The 16,513-nt window shown below is 40.0% G+C and overlaps 1 protein-coding gene across 2 annotated transcripts; it reads right to left on the bottom strand.

Annotated features, from left to right (window-relative positions):
* Positions 1 to 690: 690 nt before the first annotated feature.
* On the bottom strand, positions 691 to 14,868 carry LOC117326966 (filaggrin-like). Of its 2 annotated transcripts, XM_033883768.1 has the most exons (7): positions 11,738 to 14,868; positions 8,661 to 11,236; positions 7,245 to 7,302; positions 6,745 to 6,903; positions 5,623 to 5,792; positions 4,813 to 5,106; positions 691 to 4,560 (listed from the first exon to the last, which is right to left on the bottom strand). In XM_033883768.1, exons 1-7 carry the CDS (start codon positions 14,847 to 14,849, stop codon positions 3,814 to 3,816), a joined length of 7,116 nt encoding a protein of 2,371 aa, XP_033739659.1. In that variant the 5' UTR covers positions 14,850 to 14,868; the 3' UTR covers positions 691 to 3,813. The 2 variants fall into 2 exon arrangements, with proteins under 2 accessions (XP_033739659.1, XP_033739660.1); XM_033883769.1 differs by lacking the exon at positions 4,813 to 5,106.
* Between the last annotated feature and the right edge of the window lie 1,645 nt (positions 14,869 to 16,513).

The following is a 16,513-nucleotide window of genomic DNA, read 5'->3' on the forward strand; positions in this document are numbered from 1 at the left end:
TGGAGGACTGACCCACGTATGTTTCGAACTCGCAACCCAGAGGTGGAAGGCTTGTGATAAAGTGTCAGTACACCTTAACCACTCGGCCACCGCGGCCTCATACGACTATGCCATGATGACAGCAGGTACAATATACCTACCAGGAACTATGTCAGTTGATCTCGATGACAGAGATGATGTCAATGGCTTGAATGACAATAGTACCTGCGTTGTTAGCAACCAAGTATCGAAAGCTGACTTTTCATTTTTGAGACCAGTTTTGAAAAGTGACTATGTGTGACAATAGTGTGTCAGTCACTAACTGGCTTATTTTACATTCATATTCTGTTATGGATGCACGATCGTCTATTGGTGTGAAAGTGATTATACTCAATACTCCTTTAAAAAAAAAAAAAAAAAAGAAAAAAGAACAGGATGTTAGAGGGACGCCACCACTATCAAAAGATGTTTGATATATATGTAAAAAAAAAAAAAAAAAAAAAAAAAAAAAAAAAAGGAAACATTCGTGAAAGAAGGGAACAGCCTAGTCCCTTTTCTAATCATTGGACGTCATTAATATCTGATCATGGGATACTTTCGACAACGATCAATCAAATTCATATTTTTATACCCCTGTATCTATATAAAAATGACTTCGTCCTACCCATGTACTCGAGAAAGTCCAATTATAGAAAACCATGACTATTTAGAAACATTGTATTACTTTTATTTGTTATATATACACAAATGTTGATTCACAATAATATTCCAATATTGCATTTCAAGACTTACACATGTTAATGGACATTTAGAGACATAATTAATGACGTTCATGACACTTTAAAATTAATATGTCAACAGAAAATTATACCAATGCCATATAATATTTAAAACTGTTTCGATATTCGGAAATTATACCAATATCATATAATTTTAAAAACAAATATGATATTCGAAAATCACACCAATATCATACAATATTGAAAACAATATTTGATATTCGAAAATCACACCAATAGCACACAATTTTCAAAACAAAGTGAATATGTGAAAACAACACTATTAATGACTAACGTCATATAATATTAAAAACATTTTTAATATTCAAAATTCACGACAGTATCAAAATATTTAAAACATAAATGATTTTTGAAAATGACACCAATATCACACAATATTAAAGCATTTTGATTATTAAAAAATCACAGCAATACATGTATCACACAATATCAAAAACATTTGATTTCTAAAAATAACAATAATATCATACAATATTAAAAAGCATTTTCAATATTCATCAATCACAACCAATCATACAATATTAAAACATATATATTTAAAAATCACACCAATATTGTACAATATTTAAAACAGTTTTAGTATTCAAAAGTCACACCCTCCAATATATAGCATACAATATCAAAACATATTTAATATTTGAAAATAACACCAATTGATATTCTAACACAAAGTATCATAAATACCAATATTGTTCACGCTAATACAATCCATACAGTTTACACAACACATTTCCTTTTCTAGGCAGGCCGGCCAAGCATGAGTTTGCAGGCAAACATGTATTATATCAATCAGTGTATTTCTAAGTATAATACTAAACAAGATACTGAATAAATAACTAGGTAAAATCAGGCTTCGTGTTTACTGTATATTAATCATCCCGAAATCATCTGTGATGATAATGGAAAACTGAATAGAATGTGTTTTCAACCTCAAGTAAAAAATTGTACATATCACACTTATGTGAATACATCTATACGTATGACATTATTGACAAACACAGAATAATTCACATGTCTACAGCTGTACCATAAATCTGATAAATCTCATGGATCAAGTACATTGTGTTATCTTAATATTGAAGGTTTCTTATCCATATTTTCTGTTTGATCCATTATAAGGTAATTTTGTCCCATTTATCATATTGCTCTCCATTTCGAAAAAGTTTAAGTAATATACAGCAGATACGTAAGTAAATAACACATCTATTTAAAATTTTAATCAATGATTTACGCCAATCCAGAATATTTACAATGAAGTATGAATAAATAAATAGAAAAACAAAACAAACCTGAATGATACATCTGCCTTTTACCTATAGATGGAAATATGTTTTAAGTTTATAACGCTTCTGAATATTTGATGATCAATTCGGGAATCAATAAAAACAGAAAATAAAATCAATTTATCGCTAATGCGGCACTCACTATTTAACTCGGTTCATCTAGCTGCTCACTATCTAGCCTAGACTGGCTCCCTGTCTCTAGAATATTAAAATTATAAACAAAATGGACTTTTATGATTTTGGTCACTAGGATATGTCTGATTCTAGTTTCAAACTAGGGGGAGACAATCTAGTATTACAATTTAGTGGAGCAGTTCTAACAAAAAACCTGGGGGCTGGTGGCCAGTCTATATCTAGCCTAGCAATTCAACAACCATAAATAATCAAGCCGCCACGAATTAGGCGCACGTTAAAAAGCCTTATCTAGTTGCAACGAAGTAGGCGACGACTATCCATCCGTTAAAAAAGTCAAGTCACCACTAATGAGACGGACACTATCCAACCGAGTTAATCAAGTCACCACTAATGAGACGGACACTATCCAACCGAGTTAATCAAGTCACCACTAATGAGACGGACACTATCCAACCGAGTTAATCAAGTCACCACTAATGAGACGCCCACTATCCAACCGAGTTAATCCAGTCACCACTAATGAGACACCCACTATACAACCGAGTTAATCAAGTCACCACTAATGAGACACCCACTATACAACTGAGTTAATCAAGTCACCACTAATGAGACACCCACTATACAACCGAGTTAATCAAATCACCACTAATGAGACGCCCACTTTCCAACCGAGTTAATCCAGTCACCACTAATGAGACGCCCACTATACAACTGAGTTAACCAAGTCACCACTAATGAGACACCGAATATACAACCGAGTTAATAAAGTCACCACTAATGAGACACCCACTGTTCAACCGAGTTAATCAAGTCACCACTACTTAGATACCCACTATCCAACAGAGTTAATCCAGTCACTATCCAATCTAATTATGCAAGCCACCCCTCATTATCCGACAACAATACAAATACAGTTTGGATTTACAAGGCACCGTTGATTATTATCATTATCATTAAACAACCAATTTTAATTAATAAACCTGGCAGGAAGGAGAATGTGGCTGGATGAAATAAGGTCTAAGGTATCTACACATCAGTAAGGCTGATTTAAAACATGGTTAATTCACATAGATAGATTAAATGAATTATATTCATTATGGTAAATGTCAAATGATATTGAGTCGATAATCTATCTATGAGTCATGCACATCAAGAGAAATACGTACAACGAACAAAAATACAGCACAGGAATTTGTACAAATAATGAAATGATTCAAGATTGTTAGTATATGGATATAATGCATGATACACAAAAGAGTAAGTACATATCTCCCTAGTCTATCTGTTACATCTCCTGGCTATATTTAGATAGCTGCTGTATAGATTTAAACAGATAGAGAAATATTTTGTTTAACGTCCTATTTAAAAACAGGGTCATTAAAGGACGTGTCAGGTTTTGGAGGTGGAGGAAAGCCGAAGTACCCGGAGAAAAACCACCGGCCTACAGTCAGTACCAGACAACTGCCCCAGGTGGGTTTCGAACTTTCAACCCAGAGGTGGAGGGCTAGTGATAAAGTGTCGGGACACCTTAACCACTCGGTCACCACGGCCCCTTTTATAGGGAAATAGGTCCTTAATTGTTAATGTGAATGTTGAAACAGTTCCATGATATTACATTATTTTAGTTTATAAGTTAAAATGGTTTCTTCATCGCTAGCATCAGGTTCATATTCTACGATGGGCGGCAAGCACTTGCATGAATCAATTTCTATACAATGTCGAAGGTGACTTCTAATCTGTGACTGATCAAACCGTCCTCGCAGTTTATCCTTTTTTCCATGTCTTAAATGTATAACCACATTCAGTGTCATCGGCCCACAGTCCCTATTAAAAAGCTGCTTCTGCACCGGAAATAGACATACGTTTAGTATAGTACCGGGTTGCAGGTTAAGAAGCTTTCCGATTAGTCGTATGGTGTGCTCGTTAATTTCATTTCGCCTCAAGTGGTCAAATATAGTGACATGCCCTTCGCTGGGAGTCAGTCTGTTGATCTCGACGGCAATGAAATGTCCGAGACCAATAGGAGAGCCGCCACGACTTCTTGCATCTTCATATACCACGAAAACCCCCACGCTGATGGGCATAGTGGGGAATGGCCGTGGCAGGTCAACATTGGAGAAAACCAGGCATCCTTGTAGCAAAGGAAATGCATTAAAAAATTCTTGCAGTTCGGCAAATGATAGGGGTTCGGTTCCTAAACTTTTTAAAAGACATCCCCTTAATGCTAGATCAGCAGTATGGCGTGTGGAAGAACGTCCTGCATCGTCGTTATCAACATTGTCATCACCAGATACGATGACATTCGGTGCAGATGGCTGCTGAATTTCTCTATTGTTGCTGCTGCTTTCGTCTCTGGAGGTTTCCTAGAAGATAGCAAATATGTAGGCTAAGAACAGATACGTGAATAAATCTTACTTTAACATTCCTTTAACCTACATTTGACCGCAATAGTATGATAAAACATGATATTTGAAACAAATAAATTCAATTAAAACTGGGAGCTGGCATGTTGCTACTGAGGAAATGAATGGTAAAACGAACTTGAGTTGTAAACTAAACCTTACAATAAATAATCTTGTTTCAGTTGTATAACCTGACTTTTGGGGAATACTCACCAAGACCTCGGTAGGGTCTCCACATTGCAATCCTGATGCAACATCACCCGAGCATATCCCGGTATTATGCCTGTTAGATGGTTCTCCTGGATTCCAAATTGTGTTTTGTCGATTTGGTTCTCCATTTCCGTTGGTCATCTCATTGATGTAATCGTTTCGAACACAATAATTCATTCCATCTGCTCTAGAATGATCTTGTTGGTACGGCGATGGAGTTGCATACCTTGCAAGAGACTGTTGGTGTCCAGAGGCAACGCTGTTACGGTCTCTGTTGCCAGTATTTCTGGCGTATTCCTTAATACATAATGTTTGTACAGTTATATATCAAATGTAAAATGTTCAATGTATCTAATCTTAAGTCAAGTACACATAATGTAAAGTTTTCAAAGTGAGAACCATCGTAAGTATTTATGTATGATGCTTCCCTTGGTACTAAGAAGGGTTAGTTGAACCATGTACTATGACGGCCAAAATTAGTTGTGTTTTTTTTTCAAAAATATTTTGAATGTGTACTGGACATGGTTTTCAGTGTAAACAATGTGTATTGATTGTTCAAGTCCCTATTGACTAAAATACTAAAACAATTTTGAAGCAAGACCACAATGGAAGATCAAGCTAATTTTGCTGCCACGATGAAACTGCTTAAATAGATTTGCAGCCATAATGAAAATACTAAAATAGAATAACTTTTGTACTAAGAATGAAAATACTAAAAAGGCTTTTACAGTCGCAAAATACCAGACTAGCTTTGCTGTCAAATGAAATTATAAAAATGTTTTAGAAGTCACCACAAAGTAGACTAATATTTACCTGGTTAACTAATTTCTTTTGTGCAAGCGCTATACCTCTTTGTCCCATCCTTTGGATAAGATATTGGCATCTGGGAGACATGACAGCATAAAATTCCCTGATCCCTAGGGTTCTATTACAAATGTCCAATATGACACCACATGAATAGCACCTAACCGATGTTCCATGATCTGTAAAACATATGATAAGATATATACTTCGGTTCGAATAATCCGAATTTTTACTACTAAAGAGAAGGATTTTGGCCGGGACCGCAGTGATATTTCGAGTTAAATGGGTTCTTTGAGTTATCCGAGTTCGAGTTAGCGAAGTTGTGTACACAAAGGTGTACGTGTTGTCTTCGAAAAATGTAACCACCACCCTACCAAAGATAACTTCTTTTTTTTTAAAGAAATGCTTCTGTTTTTAAAGGGACAGATACTATCAAAGTTTAAAAGATACAAGATTTTCTTTTTTATTACTTTTTTTTATTTCGTCGTATGAAGACCGCATGCATGTTTTTTGTCAAAATGCCAACATCCGGGGTAATTTTGGTTGGACCGATTATTTGTGATGGAATAAAGGTGGGCCTTGTGGTTTTATATTACTTTCAGACGAATCTTGACGAAGGTTTTCAAGGACTGTGTTAACACATGCAGTTCTGTCAGTATTTTGCCTGATGTAATGCTACATTTGCAAAAGAATGACGAATCCAATTAGCAAACATGCCCTAAATGTACAGTTGGTACAATTTACTCTAGATACACAAAGGCTATTTAGCCTCGAAAATTTCCACCACGCGTATGAACTTGTGACGTATGTGTCATTTATGGTACAGGTGAAAAAGAAAAAAATCACGAAATAACCCCACTCATATAGTTTACCCTATAGAACTCGCGAAATTTAACTTACTGCGAAATAACCATATTTACAGTAATCAATTCAAGCATAAACAACAATAATTATGAAGATGTATGAACCACTCTAGAAATGTTCTTGATCTTTTTTTCGAAGATAGCAAAGCATGTTTTTAATCCTTTTTTTTACGTTTCATGCCAACACTTGAAATGTAATGCATAACTCTTCGATATATTTAGTCGTCGATTTTCCTACGCTAACTAAAGCATTATATTAGCCACATACCAGGATAATACAATCCAGCAGCAGCCAGTCTTTCTCCCAAGGCACGGAGGTTGTCAGGTGCATTATCGAACGACCTTAAACGAGTAGCAAGGTTGCTTAGATCTGGTTCCTCTGGTCGCGCGCCAGAGTGGACCCTGCATGGAGCTTGAAGACACCGATCTGTAATATTACAATGGTGAGATATCTCAAGTTTAATTCAACTTTCACATGTCATTTATCGACAAACTAAAATACTTATTGATACTTTCATACTGATCTAGAAATAATGTCATGGTGTTGGCAAAAATCAAATTTATTGTAGCATGCAATTGGTAAGTAGGCTTGTATGTCACTACACAGGAATTGGAAGTTAAAATTCATTTGCAATAGAGTCTTGTATCAAGATAATACCATTCACTTTCAAGAATAAACATTTTGTGTTTTGAAATGTCGAAAGGACGATACTCGATGGGCGTGTCACACAATTACTCAAAAGGTTTCTGATAACGTAAAAAAAATACCTGGTGGAACTGTTGATGTTTGTAAATCCAAACTATCCCTTTCTATTACAACAGGTTCCTACGAAAGAAAACAAAAACCTTATTTATTATTTGATGGCATATTGGTTACCCAGAGTCTATTATGAAAACAACAATAACCATCCTTACGACGAACAAATACTTCATTTCTTTCAGTAATATATTTGGATATCGATGTAAAATGCTCAATATGGTACTAAACACTCAAAGAATATATTTCAACAAGGACATATAGTCGTCAAGATCCCCCGCCAATGCAAATATTGTATTACACGAAATTAAAGTGGGCAACATTCATAAAAACATGAAACACATGACATATCATTTAGAATCATTAAATTATTTGTGTATCAAGTTCCTGTGAAAGCTATCAATATAACAAGTCTACCACGCAGATCTCATCAAAATCTGATCATTCCTTCAAAATACATTAAAGGGAAAGCAATCAGCCAATCAGGTCACAGCGGCCTCATTAAATTTGCATGGAATATGGCGATGATCGTGAGCAAGGGGTTAAGGTAATAAGTCTATCTAGCAAGTTTCATCCAAATCCAATCATTCCTTCAAAAGATATCATGTTGAAAGCAATCAGCCAATCAGGTCACAGCTGCCTCATTAAATATACACGGAATATGCCGATGATCGAACGTGAGCCAGGGGTTCAGTGTATAAGTCTACCAAGCAAGTTTCATCAAAATCCAATCATTCCTTCAAAAGATATCGTCCAGAAAGCAATCAGTAATTCAGCTCACAGAAGCCTCAAATATGCGCGGAATATGCAGATGATCGAACTTGAGCCAGGTGTTCAAGTTATAAGTCTACCTAGCAAGTTTAATTAAAATCTAATAATTCCTTCAAAAGATATCGTCCGGAAAGCAATCAGTCAATCAGGTCACAGCAGCCTCATTAAATAAGCACGGACTATCCCGATAATTGAACTTCAACGAGGGTTTCAGGTTATAAGTCTACCAAACAAGTTTCATAAAAATCCAATCATTCCTTCAAAAGATATCGTCCAGAAAGCAATCAGCAATTCAGCTCACAGCAGCCTCATTAAATATGCGCGGAATATGCAGATGATCGAACTTGAGCCAGGGGTTCAGGTTATAAGTCTACCAAGCAAGTTTCATTAAAATCCAATCATTCCTTCAAAAGATATCGTCCGAAAGCAATCAGTCAACCAGGTCACAGCAGCCTCAATAAATATGCGCGGAATATGCCGATAATCGAACTTCAGCGAGGGGTTCAGGTTATAGGTATACCAAGCAAGTTTAATCAAAATCCAATCATTCCTTCAAAAGATATCGTCCAGAAAGCGAATCCGAGGGACAGAAGGACGGACGGACGGAACCCAACTTCGTTGGACGGGGGATAAAATACCAGTATTAATCTACTTACCAATTGTCCTGTTCTTAGAACTGATTGTTGATCTGACGTTTGACTGTAATGGGGCCCTCTTCTACCTTGTTGGTCAGAGTTTTGACTATCATGGGCCCCTCCTCCAGCATGTTGGTTAGTGTGGTTACTTTGATTGGGCCCTCTTCCACCTTGATGATTTGAATTCCGACTGTTATGGGGCCCTCTTCTACCTTGTTGGTCAGAGTTTTGACTATCATGGGCCCCTCCTCCAGCATATTGGTCAGTGTGGTTACTTTGAAGGGGCCCTCTTCCACCTTGATGGTTTGAATTCCCACTGTCACGGGGCCAGTTCCTACCTTGTTGGTTTGAATTCCAACTTTCACGGGGCCCTCTTCTACCTTGTTGGTCAGAATTTTTACTATCATGGACCCCTCCTCCAACATGTTGGTCAGAGTTTTGACTATCATGGGCTCCTTCTCCAGCATATTGGTCAGTGTGGTTACTTTGATGGGACTCTCTTCCACCTTGATGGTTTGAATTCCGATTTTCACGGGACCCGTTTCTACCTTGTTGGTCAGAGTTTTGAATATCATTAGCTCCTCCTCCAGCATGCTGGTCAGTGTTTTTACTTTGATGGGACCCTCTTCCACCTTGATAGTTTGAATTCCGACTATCATGGGGCACTCTTCCTTGTTGGTCAGTATTGTGACAATCATGGGGCCCTCTTCCACCTGGATGGTCTGAATTCTGACTGTTATGGGAAACTATTTCGGTGGGCATTGCAGAATTTTGACTGTCATGGGGCCCTCTTATACCTTGTTGGTCAGAGTTTTGACTATCATGGACCCCTCCTCCAGCATGTTGGTCAGTGTGGTTTTTTTGATGGGGCCCTCTTCCACCTTGATGGTTTGAATTCCCACTGTCACGGGGCCAGTTCCTACCTTGTTGGTTTGAATTCCAACTTTCACGGGGCCCTCTTCTACCTTGTTGGTCAGAATTTTTACTATCATGGACCCCTCCTCCAACATGTTGGTCAGAGTGGTTACTTTGATGGGACTCTCTTCCACCTTGATGGTTTGAATTCCGACTTTCACGGGACCCGTCTCTACCTTGTTGGTCAGAGTTTTGACTATCATTAGCTCCTCCTGCAGCATGCTGGTCAGTGTTTTTACTTTGATGGGACCCTCTTCCACCTTGATAGTTTGAATTCCGACTATCATGGGGCACTCTTCCTTGTTGGTCAGTATTGTGACTATCATTGGGCCCTCTTCCACCTGGATGGTCTGAATTCTGACTGTCATGGGAAACTATTTCTGTGGGCATTGCAGAATTTTGACTGTCATGGGGCCTTCTTCTACCTTGTTGGTCAGAGTTTTGACTATCATGGGCCTCTCCTCCAGCATGTTGGTCAGTGTGGTTACTTTGATGGGGCCCTCTTCTACCTTGTTGGTCAGAGTTTTGACTATCATGGGCTCCTTCTCCAGCATATTGGTCAGTGTGGTTACTTTGATTGGGCTCTCTTCCACCTTGATGGTATGAATTCCGACTTTCACGGGACCCGTTTCTACCTTGTTGGTCAGAGATTTGACTATCATTAGCCCCTCCTCCAACATGTTGGTCAGAGTTTTGACTATCATGTGCTCCTTCTCCAGCATATTGGTCAGTGTGGTTACTTTGATGGGGTTCTCTTCCACTTTGATGGTTTGAATTCCGACTTTCACGGGACCCGTTTCTACCTTGTTGGTCAGAGTTTTGAATATCATTAGCTACTCCTCCAGCATGCTGGTCAGTGTTTTTACTTTGATGGGACCGTCTTCCACCTTGATAGTTTGAATTCCGACTGTTTCGGGGCACTCTTCCTGATTGGTCAGTATTGTGACTATCATGGGACCCTCTTCCACTTGGGTGGTCTGAATTCTGAGTGTCATGGGCCCCTCTTCCACTATGACGGCTTGAATTCCCACTGTCATAGGGCCCTCTTCTACCTTGTTGGTCAGAGTTTTGACTATCATGGGCCCCTCCTCCAGCATGTTGGTCAGTGTGGTTACTTTGATGGGGCCCCCTTCCACCTTGATGGTTTGAATTCCCACTGTCACGGGGCCAGTTCCTACCTTGTTGGTTTGAATGCCAACTTTCACGGGGCCCTCTTCTACCTTGTTGGTCAGAATTTTTACTATCATGGACCCCTCCTCCAACATGTTGGTCAGAGTTTTGACTATCATGGGCTCCTTCTCCAGCATATTGGTCAGTGTGGTTACTTTGATGGGGCCCTCTTCCACCTTGATGGTTTAAATTCCCACTGTCTCGGGGCCAGCTCCTACCTTGTTGGTTTGAATTCCAACTTTCACGGGGCCTTCTTCTACCTTGTTGATCAGAATTTTTACTATCATGGACCCCTCCTCCAACATGTTGGTCAGAGTTTTGACTATCATGGGCTCCTTCTCCAGGATATTGGTCAGTGTGGTTACTTTGATGGGGCCCTCTTCTACTTTGTTGGTCAGAGTTTTGACTATCATGGGCCCCTCCTCCAGCATGTTGGTCAGTGTGGTTACTTTGATGGGGCTCTCTTCCACCTTGATGGTTTGAATTCCGACTTTCACGGGACCCCTTTCTACCTTGTTGGTCAGTATTGTTACTTTGATGGGACCCTCTTCTACCTTGATAGTTTGAATTCCGACTATTTCGGGGCACTCTTCCTGATTGGTCAGTATTGTGACTATCATGGGGCCCTCTTCCACTTGGGTGGTCTGAATTCTGACTGTCATGGGCCCCTCTTCCACTATGACGGCTTGAATTCCCACTGTCATGGGGCCCTCTTATACCTTGTTGGTCAGAGTTTTGATCATTAATGGCCCCTCCTCCAGCATATTGGTCAGTGTGGTTACTTTGATGCGGCCCTCTTTCCCATTGATGGTTTGAATTCCAACTGTCGCGGGACCAGTTCCTACGTTGTTGGTCAGAATTTTTACTATCATGGACCCCTCCTCCAACATGTTGGTCAGAGTTTTGACTATCATGGGCTCCTTCTCCAGGATATTGGTCAGTGTGGTTACTTTGATGGGACTCTCTTCCACCTTGATGGTTTGAATTCCGACTTTCACGGGACCCGTTTCTACCTTGTTGGTCAGAGATTTGACTATCATTAGCTCCTCCTCCAGCATGCTTGTCAGTGTTTTTACTTTGATGGGACCCTCTTCCACCTTGATAGTTTAAATTCCGACTATCATGGGGCACTCTTCCTTGTTGGTCAGTATTGTGACTATCATTGGGCCCTCTTCCACCTGGATGGTCTGAATTCTGACTGTCATGGGAAACTATTTCGGTGGGCATTGCAGAATTTTCACTGTCATGGGGCCCTCTTCTACCTTGTTGGTCAGAGTTTTGACTATCATGGGCCCCTCCTCCAGCATGTTGGTCAGTGTGGTTACTTTGATGGGGCCCTCTTCTACCTTGTTGGTCAGAGTTTTGACTATCATGGGCCCCTCTTCCACCATGACGGCTTGAATTCCCACTGTCATGGAGCCCTCTTCTACCTTGTTGGTCAGAGCTTTGACTATCATGGGCTCCTCCTTCAGCTTGTTGGTCAGCGTGGTTACTTTGATGGGGCCGTCTTCTACCTTGTTGGTCAGAGTTTTGACTATCATTGGCCCCTCCTCCAGCATGTTGCTCATGGTTGAAAATGTCTTGGGACATTCCTCTGGCATGATTCTTTGAGTTGTGACTTTCACCGGGCCCAATATCCGGTTGAATCTCAATTTTGTGACTATCATGCGGAACTCTGCCAGTTTGTTTCTGTGTGTTGTAACTGTCACGGGACACTCCTCTCGCGTATTTCTCATTGTTGTAATTGTCATGACACCCTCTTCCATCTTGTTGGTCAGTGTTGTTACTCTCATCAGGTCGTTTCACACATTGGGGCCCTCTTCCACCTTGTTGTTCAAAGTGCTGACTGTCATGGGGTCCTCTTTCAGTTTGTTGCTCAGCGTTGTAACTGTCACGGGGAAGTCCTGTTGCGTATTTCTTAGAGTTGTGACCGTCACCATGCCCTCTTTCAAGGTGTTTCCTACTTTTTCGACTGGCATGTGGTACTCTGACTGCTTGTTTCTCTGTTTTGTGACTGTCATGTTCCGCTGTTCCATCTTTTTGGTCATACTTGTGACTGTGATGGCGCCCTCTTCCAGCTTGTTGGTCAATGTTGTTGCTCTGAGACAGTTTCCTTCCTTCTTGTGCATAGTGGTGACTGTCCTGCAGCCCTCTTTCAGCTTCTTTGTAATAATTGTGACGGTCGCGGGACGTTCCTCTGGCGTATTTATCAGTGTTGTGACTGTCACGTGGCATTATTCCACTTAGTTGTTCAGAGTTGTTACTGTCACGTGGCATTTTACCACCTAGTTGTTCTGGATTGCGATTGTCATGGAGCCCTCTTCCAGCTTTTTCATCAAAGTTGTGACTGTGAAAATACCCTTTTCTGGTTTGTTGGTCAATGATGTGACTGTCACTGGCCACTTTTTCAGGATGTTTACCAGTGTTTTGACTGTAACAGGGCGCTTTTCCAGTTTGTTGGTCAATGTTGCGACTGTCACTGGCCACTTTTTCAGGATGTTTTCCAGTGTTTTGACTGTCGCAGGGTGTTTTTCCAGTTTGTTGGTCAATGTTTCGACTGTCACTGGCCACTTTTTCAGGATGTTTTCCAGTGTTTTGACTGTCGCAGGGTGTTTTTCCAGTTTGTTGGTCAATGTTGCGACTGTCACTGGCCACTTTTTCAGGATGTTTTCCAGTGTTTTGACTGTCGCAGGGTGTTTTTCCAGTTTGTTGCTCAATGTTGTGACTGTCACTGTCCACTTTTTCAGGATGTTTTCCAGTGTTTTGACTGTCGCGGGGTGTTTTTCCAGGTTGTTGGTCAATGTTGTGACTGTCACTGGCCACTTTTTCAGGATGTGTTCCAGTGTTTTGACTGTCGCAGGGTGTTTTTCCAGTTTGTTGGTCAATGTTGCGACTGTCACTGGCCACGTTTTCAGGATGTTTTCCAGTGTTTTGACTGTCGCAGGGTGTTTTTCCAGTTTGTTGGTCAATGTTGTGACTGTCACTGGCCACTTTTTCAGGATGTTTTCCAGTGTTTTGACTGTCGCAGGGTGGTTTTCCAGTTTGTTGGTCAATGTTGCGACTGTCACTGGCCACTTTTTCAGGATGTTTTCCAATGTCTTGACTGTAACAGGGCGCTTTTCCAGTTTGTTGGTTAATGTTGTGACTGTCACTGGCCACTTTTTCAGGATGTTTTCCAGTGTTTTGACTGTAACAGGGCGCTTTTCCAGTTTGTTGGTCAATGTTGTGACTGTCACTGGCCACTTTTTCAGGATGTTTTCCAGTGTTTTGACTGTCGCAGGGTGTTTTTCCAGTTTGTTGGTCAATGTTGTAACTGTCACTGGCCACTTTTTCAGGATGTTTTCCAGTGTTTTGACTGTCGCAGGGTATTTTTCCAGTTTGTTGGTCAATGTTGCGACTGTCACTGGCCACTTTTTCAGGATGTTTTCCAGTGTTTTGACTGTTGCAGGGTGTTTTTCCAGTTTGTTGGTTAATGTTGTTACTGTCACTGGCCACTTTTTCAGGATGTTTTCCAGTGTTTTTACTGTAACAGGGCGCTTTTCCAGTTTGTTGGTCAATGTTGTGACTGTCACTGGCCACTTTTTCAGGATGTTTTCCAGTGTTTTGACTGTCACAGGGTGCTTTTCCAGTTTGTTGGTCAGTGTTTTGACGATCACGGGGCCCTATGTTTGTGTTTTTCACAGAGTTGTCACTGTCGTGGGGTTGTGTTCTAGCATTTTGGTTAATGATGTGACTGTCAGGAGGCTCTCTTTCTATGTGTTTCTCCCTATTGCGAAGGTCATAGGACGTTCCTCTGGTGTATTTATCAGTGTTGTAATTGTCACGGGGCACTATCCCAGCTTGTTGGTAAGATTTGTGACTGTGATAGTGGCCTCTTTCAGCTTTTCGCTCAGTACTGTGGCTACCAGGAGACTCTTTTCTCGCGTGTTTCTCTCTGTTGCGGGACGTTCCTATGGCGTATTTATCAGTGTTCTCATTGTCACGGGGCACATTTATAGCTTGCCAGTCTAATTTGTAAATGTGATGGATTTCTATGACCGCTTGTTTTTCAGAGTTGTGACAGTGAAGCGGTCCTCTGCCAGCGTTATGTCTGTCATGGCGCCGCCTTTCAGCTTGTGGCTCCATGATGCGACTGCCACGGGTTTCTCTAAGTGTTTGTTTCTCAGAGTTGTGATTGTCATTGGACCATCTTATCTTAAAGTCGAGAGAGTAACGCGGATCGCCTTCCGCGTGTATCTCAGTCTCGTGACTGTCGTGGTTACCTCTTGTGACATTTTCACCGTCCCGGAACCCAGTTACCGCGTGTGTCTCAGTGTTGTGACCGTTACTGTGTCTTGTTTCCTCGAGTCTCACAGTGTCCTGACCGTCACTGGGCCGTGTTCCCTCTTGTGTCACAGTTTCCTGATTGTCACTGGGCCGTGTTACCGTGTGTGTCCTAGTGTCGGGAATGCCACGTAACCTATCATTTATTTTTTCATTGTGTATATCTTGTTCGTGTCGTTCTGTTTCTACGATGATTCTTTTGCCGATTCTTACAAAAAAATGGTTGTTTCGATTTTTGTTTCGATCATCTTCTATGGTTTCTCTTGTATTTCTGAATTTTTTTTCTTGTTCAAATTTTGATGAATTGCCGAAATAATCATGTCTGACAATGCTCCCATTGTGTAAATCCTTTTCACAGAAGATATAAGGGTTTCCTGTGGTGTTTGTTCTGTTGATATCGGATGAACTTTTTTCCTCACTGGTACTTTCTTCGTCCAGGATATAACTACTGTTGTCACCTCCATGACGAACTCCATGGCGGTTTTCATTCGTAGCTGCAATGTTAAAAGAGCTAGCTTCAATGGTGACAAAACTTTTCATTTAATCAAAACATTTTTATGCTTAATATGCAGTCTGTTAACATTATAGATGGCATTGTTACTATATGTTATTTGAACACCGGAAGTTTGATCTTTTACTAGTCATGTTTTGAAAGCACATTTTGGGAAATTTTCTTTTTTTAGACATAATTTGGTTTCCTACTTTCATCCAACACCTCCTATATTTGAAAGAAGACTTTTAGATATACCTTTTACATGTTCAACATTTTAGTAGAACTTATAAAAATACTCATTGCTTTTTCTTTTCTCGCAATATCGAGTTACCAGAAAGATTGCCATTGTTTTTCTCGGAATGTCTTTTATTTCAATTATTATCACAAAATGAAGCCGCATTCAAAATGTCAGATGAATTATTTTTGTTTCAATATTAATGAAAATTGATATAGCCTCCCACCATTACTACACCTTTGTATGTTTGATTTTAAAGTACTAATTCCAATACCTTACTAACAAACATTGTCTTATATACCAAATACATTCACAATGAAATTGTTAACAAAGCAAAAATTATATAGAAAATGCATAATTACCGATAGCAGTAATTTGGTTTGATGACGATTGGGTTTCCACTTGGTGTTCTGAACTTGGCTGAGACGAAGGACAAGATGGAATTGCTAAACACAAATGGTCCGGTGGAATCGGTGCAGGTATTTCTTTTCTAGAGGTGTTGCGTAAAAAAAGATAATCACTATGTATGTCTTTTGTGAAAGTGCTTTCGTCATCCACTGACTCTAAACACCCAGCGTCTGAAGATAGTCCTTCTCTTGTTGAAGAAACAAAGACAGAGCATGACACTGCCTGAGAGACATGTTCATCTTTAGTTTCAATTAATGAATCATTCGACACCTTCTGATCAACTTCATCATTTGTTTCTTCTGTACTTATGAACTTGTTTTGGCACGGAGT

This window comes from Pecten maximus, chromosome 5, assembly GCF_902652985.1.
Source record: "Pecten maximus chromosome 5, xPecMax1.1, whole genome shotgun sequence".
Taxonomy (NCBI): domain Eukaryota; kingdom Metazoa; phylum Mollusca; class Bivalvia; order Pectinida; family Pectinidae; genus Pecten; species Pecten maximus.

Coding starts and splice junctions, on each gene's coding strand:
- LOC117326966 (XM_033883768.1), bottom strand. CDS start 14,849: ATGGAGCCACAAGCTGAAAGGCGGCGCCATGACAGACATAACGCTGGC. Junction 7,303..8,660: donor TTCTAAGAACAGGACAATTG/GTAAGTAGATTA, acceptor TTTCTTTCGTAG/GAACCTGTTGTAATAGAAAG. Junction 5,793..6,744: donor TGCTGGATTGTATTATCCTG/GTATGTGGCTAA, acceptor TATGTTTTACAG/ATCATGGAACATCGGTTAGG.